General features: G+C 38.2%; 1 protein-coding gene across 7 annotated transcripts in view; it reads right to left on the bottom strand.

The window, feature by feature from the left end:
• Positions 1–11,221, bottom strand: part of TM2D1 (TM2 domain containing 1) — a 129,948-nt gene extending 118,727 nt beyond the window's left edge. For 6 of the 7 annotated variants that reach the window (XR_008294921.1, XM_053214161.1, XM_053214158.1 and 3 more), the window contains exons 1-2: positions 11,005–11,221; positions 8,942–9,011 (exon numbers count right to left, since the gene is read on the bottom strand). Coding sequence is in view for 6 of the 7 variants with exons in the window: in XM_053214161.1 (XP_053070136.1) it covers positions 8,942–9,011; positions 11,005–11,175 (241 nt within the window). In the remaining variant the exon portion in view is untranslated. The remainder of the gene's footprint in view (positions 1–8,941; positions 9,012–11,004) is intronic. The other variant, XM_053214157.1, reaches the window with a different exon arrangement.
• Positions 11,222–11,490: the final 269 nt, after the last annotated feature.

Genomic DNA, 11,490 nt, shown 5'->3' on the forward strand with positions numbered 1-11,490 from the left:
CTTGCCCTTACTTGTTCAGTTTGAAGCTGTCACTTTCTTGTCTTACATACAGCCTTGTGAGATTTTCCTGCAGACTATCTAAAGTCAGGTCTTAAAGAGATAGTTGCAATGCAAAAAACTGTAATTATGATTCCAGTTGGGGTTATTGTCCAATACACCTTCCCTAATGCACTGTTTTTAGCAATGACAGTTTCCTGTACATTTTAAAAGATCAAACATTTATAGGTGAGTTGTAAAAATGCCTCATAAAAATATTAAATAGTAAGAAATCATACTTTTCCATTTTCAGTTAGATACTATTTTTTGAGCTCCCGTATTCTGGCAATTTTAGTTTTCAATGATATTTTATCATTTCTACTATAAGAAAGGATTTGTATTTGACATGAGACATATAAGAAAAAATGCCCAATGCTCCAGGTTCAGAACCTTAGGAAAGCTAACAACAGTGGTTGCTTTTGTGCTACAGTGCTTCTAGAAATTTGAGAGAAGTATGTGAATTATTTCAAGGGATGAAAATTATGTACTTTAGTGAGAAAGGATAAGCTGTTGCTCCAAATATATAGAGAGTACATGAGAAAATAATAAGAGAAACATCAATACTGACTTAATCAGAAGTCTTTGAATTGACAAAGAAATCTGGGTTTAACTACAAATTCTGTCACTTAACTAGGTTGCTCCTTTGAGCAAGTTACAAAACCTCACTAAATCTTGTGAAATGTGGATAATACTCTTATAATGCTCAAGCATATGGTGTATAAAGCATGGTACTTGGTTAGAGTAATTGTTCAACAAGTATCAGGTTCCCCACTCTAGTAAATTAGAGAACTTCAATATTGAGAAAACTAAGAGAATGAATCTGACACGAGAAATGAATATAACACTGTAAGTGGCTATATCACTAATGGAATTTTTTGTGTAATGAAATTAATAAATCAAAAGAAGCCTACCACCCTAGAGTTTGTTTTCACATACTTTATGATAATTTCTTTAGACCCTTATTTTTTTTAAGTAATCTCTACACCCAACATGGGGCTCAAACTCATGACTCCAAGATCCAGAGTTGCATGCTCTACTGACTGAGCCAGCTAGGTGCTTTACTGACCCTTATTTTAAAAAATCCTATAAGTAGGCATAACTTTTTTTTTCTTTCACAAACATGAAAACTGAGATTCTAAAAATTTAAATAGTTGAGGCACCTGAGTGGCTTAGTCAGTTGAGTCTCCAACTCTTCATTTTGGCTCAGGTCATGATCCCAGGGTCATGGGATCCAGCCCTGTGTCAGGCTCCATCCTGAGCATGGAGCCTGCTTAAGATTCTTTCTCTCTCCCTCTGCCCCTCTCCCCTACTCACACTCCTCTGTCTCTCAAAAATAAACAAATAAAGTGGCTGTACCATTAAAAAAAAAAAAAGAAGTTAAATGAGTTGACAAAAGTCTTGTAAGTAGGTAAGACTCTTTAAGTCCTAGGCTAACACTCATTACTTTTTTTTCCCCCAGTTTTAAAATTTATTATCTATTTTCATTAGGGTATTATTGGCATACAACATTATATTAGTTCCAGTTGTATAACATAAGGATTTGATATTTGTATATATTGTAAAATTATCACTACAATAAGTTAGTTAACATCCATCACTGTACATAGTTACAGAATTTTTTCTTGTGTTGAGAACTTTTAAGATCTACTCTCTTAGAACAAACTGGGTTTATGAGAGGGGAAGTGAGTGGGGTGATGGGGGAAATAGGTGAAGGGGATTAAGAGTATACTTATGATGAGCACTGAGTAATGTGTAGAATTGCTGATTCACCAGCAATTTTTGTATACCTGAAACTGATACACACTGTATATTAGCTATACTGGAATTATAATAAAAATAATTTTAAAAATACCTACTGTCTTAACAACTATCAAATATACAGTACAGTGCTATTAACTATAGTCACTATGTTATGCATTACATCCCATGACTGGTTTTTTTTTTTTAAGGAATATTTTAAAAAATTATTTTTATTTTAGGGGCGCCTGGGTGGCTCAGTTGGTTAAGCGTCCGACTTCGGCTCAGGTCATGATCTCACGGTTTGTGAGTTCGAGCCCTGCATCAGGCTCTGTGCTGACAGCTCAGAGCCTGGAGCCTGCTTCGGATTCTGTGTCTCCTCCTCTCTCTGCCCCTCCCCAACTTGTGCTCTGTCTCCCTATGTCTCTCAAAAACTAAAGAAATGTAAAGAAAAATTCTTTTATTTTTTATTTTATATATATATATATATATAATTTATTGTCAAATTGGTTTCCATACAGCACCCAGTGCTCATCCCAACAGGTGCCCTCCTCAATGCCAATCACCCACTTTCCCCTTTCCCCCACCCCCCGTCAACCCTCAGTTTGTTCTCAGTATTTAAGAGTCTCTCATGGTTTGCCTCCTTCTCTCTCTTTAACATTTTCCCCCCTCCCCTCCCCCCTGGTCTTTTGTTAAGTTTCTCATGATCCACATATGAGTGAAAACATATGGTATCTGTCTTTTTCTGCCTGACTTATTTCATTTAGCATAACACTCTCCAGTTCCATCCATGTTGCTACAAATGGCCAGATTCCATTCTTTCTCATTGCCAAGTAGTATTCCATTGTATATATAAACCACATCTTCTTTATCCATTCGTCAGTTGATAGACATTTAGGCCCTTTCCATGATGGCTATTGTTGAAAGTGCTGCTATAAATATTGGGGTACAAGTGCCCCTATGCATCAGCACTCTTGTATCCCTTGGGTAAATTCCTAGCAGTGCTATTAATGGGTCATACAGTAGATCTATTTTTAATGGGGGGGGGGGGGGAACCTCCACACTGTTTTCCAGAGTGGCTGGATAATTACTTCTTTTTATTTATTATTATTTTTAATGTTTATTTATTTTTAAGAGACAGACAGACAAGCGGGGAGGGACAGAGAGAGAGGGAGACACAGAATCCAAAGGAGGCTCCAGGCTCTGAGCTGTCAGCGCAGAGCCCTATGCAGGCTCAAACCCACGAACCATGAGATCATGACCTGAGCCAAAGTCGGAGGCCCAACCAATTGAGCCACCCAGGCGCCCCTGCATCATTACTTCTTAATCAATACTCTTTCCAGGGGCACCTGGGTGGCTCAGTCGGTTAAGCATCCAACTTTGGCTCAGGTCATGAACTCGCGGTTCGTGAGTTTGAGCCCCACGTTGGGCTTTGTGCTGACAGCTCAGAGCCTGGAGCCTCCTTTGGATTCTGTGTCTCCCTCTCTCTGTTCCTCCCCTGCTCACACTCTGTCTCTTCTCTCTCAAAAATAAAGATTAAAAAAAAATTTAGTTTTAAATACTCTTTCCATTACACCATAATTCCTGGCTTACAATGATTTCAGAAACAAGCAAAAATAAATCAAGATGATGAGACTAAGGAAACCAGTTAACAACAAATGTTAACTGGTAGAGAAAATTAAGCAACATGCTACAAACCTGAAAGCTACAAACCTGATTCATAGCTTTTCTGTAACAAGTTTCATTCTGGCCAATGTCTACGATTTAGATGGTATCAATATAAACCAGTAGGTACACAGTATTTATCAACTGTTAAAAGTAGCACTGCTTTTTAAATGGAAAAAAATTATCAGAAATAAACAATGAAGTTTCATAACAGTCAAAAGGACTGACCTAGGGAGTAGGTGGTTTGGGATCCTACTCTGGTTAACATCATGCCTCTGGACTATAATCTTGATCTGTCAGATTTAAGGATCAAAACCTGATCTAAGGATCCTGTACTGAAAAAGAAAATGCTATAAAGGCATTACTTAGGGTCATTTGATAAAATTAGAATACAGATGATAAAGTATATGTATTAATATTAAATTTACTGAAATTTACAACAACTGGAATATCTCTATTCTTAGGAAAAACGTGCAAACATAGTTAGGGACAAAATACATAAAATGCAGAGAGACAGAGACTGAGCACACATGAACACAAAATGAGAAAGCAAGAAGAATAATGTGTTAACAACTGGTGAGTATGGGCAAAGGACGTATGGGTGTTCTTTGTACTACTCTTCTTGCAACTTTGCTGTAAGCTTGAAATTATCTCCAAATAAGAAGTCGAACAATAACATACTCTTTGCATAACGAATTTATGGTGAAGTTAGGGTTAATAGTTATCCATTAGGGCAGAATAGGAACTATAAGAGAGCACGAGGGGGCTTTTGGTATGTGGATAATGTTTGTTGATTTGGAAACACAAATGTGGTCAGTTTGAGAATCATTTGAGGTACCCTTATGTGTACTTTCCTATAAATACGTTTCAATAAAAACTTAAGAAAATAAAGAAGACCTGCCAAAGGATCAGAGCAAAATTTCCTAGAGATGGAGTCAGATGTAGTTCACTGATCAGAAAACTGAAAACACCTGGGGCACCTGAGTGGCTCTGTCAGCTGAGTGTCTGACTCTTGATTTCGGTTCAGGTCATAATCCCAGGGTTGTGGGATCAAGCCCTATGTTGGCCTCCAAGGTGAGCGTGGAGCCTGCTGAAGATTCTCCCTCTCTCTGTCTCCCCCTCCCCCTCTGCCCCTCTCCCTGGCTCATGCAAGCACACTCTCGCTCTAAAATAAAAAAATTCAGGGTGCCTGGTGGTTCAGTTGGTTAAATATCCAACTTCGGCACAGGTTATGATCTCCTACTTCTGTGAGTTAGGACCCCACATCGGGCTCTCTGCTGTCAGTGTGGGGCCTGCTTCAGACCCTCTGTCTCCCTCCCTCTGCCCTCCTCCTGCTTGTGCACTCTCTCTCTCTCTAACATTTAAAATTTTTTTAAATAAAAAAATTTTAAAAAATTGAAAACAGTTGCTTATGGAGGTCTGTATAATCTAGACAGAACACTCTTTGAAGGCAGAAATTGTGTCTTCTTTCATACATCATCGATATCACCTGGTGGAAGCCTGCCATGTAATAATTTCTCAATAATAATAAATATCCTATAATTTTCATTAAGGTTAATTGTTTTGATCCATTTATTTTAATCAGTTATTATTTATTACAAATAATTTCTCAATAAATAAATATGCTTGTTAGCTGGCATTGTCTGAGAACATTTTTATTTTTTATCTTTAAACGCTTATTTATTTTTGAGAGAGAGAGAGAGAGGGAGAGAGAGAAAAGTGTGAATGGAGGAGGGGCAGAGAGAGAGTGGAAGACACAGAATCCAAAGCAGGCTCCAGGCTCTGAGCTGTCAGCACAGAGCCCGATGCCAGGCTGGAACTCACGAACTGCGAGATCATGACCTGAGCTGAAGTTGGACGCTTAATGGACTGAGCTACCCAGGCAGCAACCCCCACCGCACCCCCATTTTTTTTTTTCTTATAAGAGTTTATTTGAACAAAAATCAATTCAAATTGGGCAGTACCAACCCAGAAGTGGTTACAGTGCTTTGCCCCACCCGTAGGAGGTAGTTAAAAGATTTCTACAGAGAATTAGTGGAAGCAAAGCAAGGAAATTATTTGATTGGCTATACCTTAAGAATTTATCTTATTTGGAAAGGTCTAACTGACTTTTTGTGATTGGTTGGCCTCAGTTCCTTTTTTTTTCTTTTTTTAAACTTAAGTATATAGCTGACACACAATGTTATAGTAGTTTCAGGTGTATAACATAGCTATTAGACAAGTCTGTACATTATGCTATGCTCATAAGTGTAGCCACCATGTGTTCCATACAATGCTATTATAATACCATGATTTCCCTTTGTTGTATTTGTCATCCCTGTGACTTAATTTATTCCATAAATGGAAGCCTGTATCTCTAACTGGGAACCATTTTAAGATCACATTAGTTTACTGTCACAGTTGAATTATTTTGCCTTTGGTCTCAATCCCTCTATCTTGAAACTCCCCTCTTTGTAAAACATTGTTCTTATTCATACCTACTCAAAAAGTACTGGTGAAGAAAATTAAACTGAGTTTGAGGATTCTGTAATAGTCCTTCACATACACAGTGAAAAAACAGAGGAAAAAGAGTCTTGGCTGGAGGAGGAGAGAAATCACGTCACTCACATGTTCCACAACTCCAATATTGTTCTCCTGCTCATCAGTTCCATGGTAGGACCCAAAAACATGTTTCCAGGGTCATTTTGGTGTCCTCTCTGATCAGGACTTAGAAGTATTTCACCAGGACTACTTTACTAGCTTTTGTGCGTTTTAAAAACGGCAATTAAAAGAGACTTCCTGTAGGGGCACCTGGGTGGCTCAGTGGGTTAAGCTTCCAACTTTGGCTCAGGTCATGAACTCGCGGTTTGTGAGTTCGAGCCCCACATCAGGCTCTGTGCTGAAAGCTTGCTGTTTCGGATTCTGTGTCTCCCTCTCTCTCTCTCTGCCCCTCCTCTGCTCATGCTCTGTCTCTCAAAAATAAATAAATGTTAAAAAAAAAAAAAAGAAACTTCCTGTCTTCTGTAGACAGCCAGCCTCAGGAGTGTTGGGCTGGTATGGTACCATCTATCCCAGCTCTCAGCTAGATAACCTGAGAGTTATCTAGCTCTCAGATAGAGAGATAACAAATTGTACCTCCATATGCAGAAGCCCTGTGACTTGTATTTGTCTAAAAAACTTTACTTACTTTTTAAAATTGTAATGATTTAAAACCATTTATTAATCTACTTTTGTTCTCACATTCAGTAAGGCACTTGGTTTATTCTCTCCATATGAATAATCGTATCATTCCCTTATACAGAAAGTCTTCCTTTTACTTTCCTGTAACTCTCCACTTACATCAGCCATGACACTACCATAATACCTCCAAGTCTTTTTACTTTCTAGTAGTCTGATCATTTTGTACGTTTATAAACTTATCAACATTTGCACAAGTGGATTCAAATTTATTTCATGCAAGATACACCTAAATGGAGGTCAAAGCTCTTTGGGGCAGAAACTATTCCTTTTAGTTGCATAATTTCCTTCAAAATCCTCATACCTGCAAAGAATCCTACAGGCTAGGGGCACCTGGGTGGCTCAGGTGGTTAAGCGTCCGACTGATTTCAGCTCAGGTCATGATCTCACAGTTCCTGAGATCACGCCCCATGCTGATAGTGCAAAGCCTGCCTGCTTCTTAATTTAGTTAGATACCTGAGTCACAATAGTATTCACAGATTTCTAACATCTTTCATATAAATGGTTAAGTATCTTGAAAGCTGAGTCTTCTTTATACACATTTACTCTATTGTCTGTGTTCCAAAAGCGTAATATAAGACAGAACTGTAAAACAGGCAAATCCGAGTATACTTCTAAATTAACTAAAAAAAGGATTCCTTATAAAGTCCCTTTAACACATCTAAATTAATGTATACATGTTAAGCAATATCTGCTATACAAATCATACATATATATAAATAACCTACAAATTATATATATACATATAACTGTTTATATGGTAAAATTTCACTACTTCAAAGTAGTAGCTAAATGCCATTTATAAAAGTTTAACACAACTTATTTACGAATATCTTTGTTGACAATATAGGGCTAGTAGTGTGCCAAAATATAAAGATATAAAAAGATAAAAGAAGATCTGCTTTTTAAAATATATACAAATTCAGAGGTGCCCAGGTGGCTCAGTCAGTTAAGATTCTGACTCTTGGTTTCAGCTCAGGTCATGATCTCATGCTTCGGGAGTTTGAGCCTGACATCTGGCTCTGCACTGACAGTGTGGAGCCTGCTTGGAATTCTGTCTGCCTCTCTCTGCCCCCACCCCACTGGCACTGTCTCTGTCTCTCTCAAAATAAATAAATAAACTTTATTAAAAATGAAAAAAAATAAACTTTATTAAAAAATAAAAGATAAAATAAAATATATACAAATTCATAATCAAGGGGTGAATTACCTGAATATGCTGAAAAGCATGAACGTTTTCTGCTGTAAGGAAATAATTCCTTTAATCTCATTTTTACATAATGAGTTTAAGAGATTTTACTTACAAAGAAAACATCAATTACTGGCTTACTTCCTAATACATAAAATAATCAGTATATATTCAATAAATGTTTTTTTCTCAAAATACCATGTAATGGCCATCATTATGTACCATGTCAAAAAAGGTTAAATAGTTCCAACATACAATCTTCCTCCCTTCCAACATATACCCCTTTGGAAGAAAAGACTAAACAGAATAATTTATTAGTTCTTATCTGGCATTCCACATATTTTAGAGTAACAGAAGCTCCCCAAAATCAGTAGGCTGAGGGTGCGATCTATTATCAAAACATCTCTATAAAAAATACTAAAGGGGCGCCTGGGTGGCTCAGTCGGTTAAACCTCTGACTTCAGCTCAGGTCATGATGTCGCAGTTTGTGAGTTCGAGTCCCGCATCGGGCTCTGTGCTGACAGTCCAGAGCCTGGAGCCTGCTTCAGATTCTGTGTCTCCCTCTCTCTGCCCCTCCCCCACTCGTGCTCTGTCTCTCTCTCTCAAAAATAAATACTAAAAAAATTAAAAAAAGAAAATACTAGAAAAAAATACTGATACATTGTTAAACTCCTAACTATACTGTTTTCATAATTAGCATGTACCTAAGTATATTTCACAAATACATAATATGGGTGATATAGCTTCTTATTGGAACTTACTGGGCTAAAACTCTCATTTCAAGTTCTTTTCAAGTAATGAAAAATCTAACTTAAAAAGCATCTTTGCATACATAGCTTGGTAAATAAAAAAGAAAGCTGATTTTAAAGGTTTAAAAAAAATGAATGAAAATATAAACTCCCAATTCATATAACTAAGAATAACATTCTTCTTGAATTAAACCCCTAGCCAGTTCTCCAATTTTAAGCTGTTCTGGAAACTGAATAATGTGATTAACTCAAGAAAGAGCACATATTTATGACTTTCAGTGATCATACATTGATTTATGAAATAACGTTTTAAAAATTATTTTTAAAAACATGTTTCTGGAAGTCTTACCATGAGCCGTATAATTTGTACAGTTAACTGGTTCTTGTGTAGCATCATTTATTTTTGGATCTTTACAAATATATGTGAGAATAGTTAAGGAAATATGAATGACATTCCAACACAAACCATTATTATCTTCTCTTTAATATCTTGTATTATATACTCATGTTCACATTCACATGTAAAGAAAGGCTGTTACTTGGTCCAGAGCAACAAGCACAACCACAAATATACTTTTAGGGTCACTAAATAAAAACTGAACATTAATTTATTACAGGAAAAGTATATTAACTTAATACATATTAAAAGCTCTAACAAAGGATGCCATCCTTAAACAACATAAGTCAAGGTTTAATCACAAAGCATAAAAGAAAAAGGAAAAATCTTTACCAAATTATTCTAAGTGTGCTTCAGGTTAAAAAAAAAACCAGTTTCCAGATATTTGCCTGAACTAATTTATGGGGTCCCATTGTATTTATTGTCACATCTGTAACTTCATGTAACACATAACCCTGTGAGGTAAATTCTATTATTCCCACCTTACAGAAGCACAAACTGAGGCTCAAAGTTTGAGAGACATATCCAAAGTCATGTAAGTGATAAGAGGTAAAATCGGGTTTCCTGATTCCAAGTCTAGAGCACTTTCCATCAGACTGTAGGGAAGATAGGTCTTCTAGGTGTGTCTACATAGTCCGCCCAACAGGATTTCAAGCTTTTGAAAACAGGTGTAAGTATAATAACTGTCCTTTAACAGATGTCCAAAACACCTGTGCGCGGCTTTTGTTTCCAAAATATTTTGACACTGAGATGGGATAAGGCGTTCACAGGATGTCTCTAGAAACAGAGAACCTACTGACACCTGTTTAAGGTTTTTTAAACACTACTGGAAACCCAACTTCATGAGGAATAACAGACATTTTCCTGTTATCATCACCAAATGCTCAGCCATTTCTCTCTAGGGTTCAAGTCGTACAACTCTTCATACCATCTAATTATTTTCTTACGCAGAACCATTCTGACATCTTTGCCCAAAAAAGACTCAATTACTTGGTCAGTGATTCTCAAACTCCAAGCATAAGGGTATTCAACAAATTAGAGCTATTATGTAAACATCTAATAATGGCTGCCTCTCCCCAACTCACATGAAAATACTATAGAATTTCCGTAATATAAAAATTTTGTCTAGTAGAATCTTTCCTATATTTCTGGCCTCTGTTATTAATTTTTCTGTTCTACAATTTGTATAAAACGATCTAATATTGTACAAAAATAGCTATTTTGACTGTAACTTCCATTTCATACTGTTCCTCCCTTTATCAGAGCTACTACAAAGAGAGCCACTTAACCCCCGCAACCTCAGTTTTCTCATCTGTAAATAAATAACACAGATAGTCCCTACTATGTGCCAGGGGTTGTTCTATGTGACTCACTTGCACTAACTTATTACAACAGACTTTTAAATTGGTACCATTGTTATCTACATTTTCACTCAAGAGAAAACAGAGTTCAGATCATTTGCCCACGGTTACAAGGCAGAGCAGGAATTTGCCCCCAATAGTCCAGCATCTCACGTAGTTTTAGAATGATGTAAGGCAATACACATAGAGTTAATGATAAATGGGCAACATACACTGGCTTATTAACTACTGGCTTATTAACTACTTGTCTTCTCCCTCCTCAAGTCAGCAAACTTCTGGGGTAGAGCCTATCAATCGTTTTATTACTACTGCCTAAAACAGACTTGGCACATTTCAGGATCTAGGTGTTGGTTGAATAAGCTCGCCGGTAAAAACAAAACAAACAAAAATAAACTAAAACTAAAACTAGGTGGTTCAGAAAAGGAAGGGCCAAAAATCAGTAAAATCCCAAGAAAATCACGCAGGATGACCGCTGTCCTTCCCACCCCCACATCTCTTGTCACCTCCCGGAGCCCGTCGATCATTAGAAGCCACAAGCAACTGATCCCTTCAGCACAACCCTGGCCCGTATGGAGGACCGCAACCCACTCGCAACCCCTAATCTACCTAGCCCCCAAGGCAAGGTTGCAGGGGGTGGGGGGGTCCTCACAGAGGATATTGTCCCAATTTGAGGTCCTCGCACTTAAGCGTCTCCTCCCCGCCAGCGGCGGCGATGGCAGCAGCTCCCCAAGGTCCCGTGGTGACTGACACGAACCACAGGACACCCAGGAGCTGGGCGGCCACCGTTTCCTGCGCAGCCGGCCTGGAGGGCCAGGCCGCCGCCATGCTGGGGACCAGCAAGTCCCCCACCTCTTCCGCTTCCGTCTTTGCTTAGGCGGGGGCGGGAGAAGGGCGGAAGGAGAGAGGCTCTTAAAGGGACCTTGTCTTAGCCGGTGGCAGGTTCTTGTCTGTACTGGGCAGGGGATTTATCTGGAAGAGCTTTGATTTGTCTTTGAGATCCCGGAGAAGAAGGTTCGCTTTGAGAATCCGAGGCCGTGCATCCACTGCTTCCTCCCGAGCTAACCCTGCTTTGACTTTTCCGTCTACAGATGTGCCAGCGGCGCCCAGCGATTTGCTAAGCGCTTTACAGACATTATCTCG

Source organism: Acinonyx jubatus, chromosome C1 (genome assembly GCF_027475565.1).
Source record: "Acinonyx jubatus isolate Ajub_Pintada_27869175 chromosome C1, VMU_Ajub_asm_v1.0, whole genome shotgun sequence".
In the NCBI taxonomy this organism is placed as follows: Eukaryota; Metazoa; Chordata; class Mammalia; order Carnivora; family Felidae; genus Acinonyx; species Acinonyx jubatus.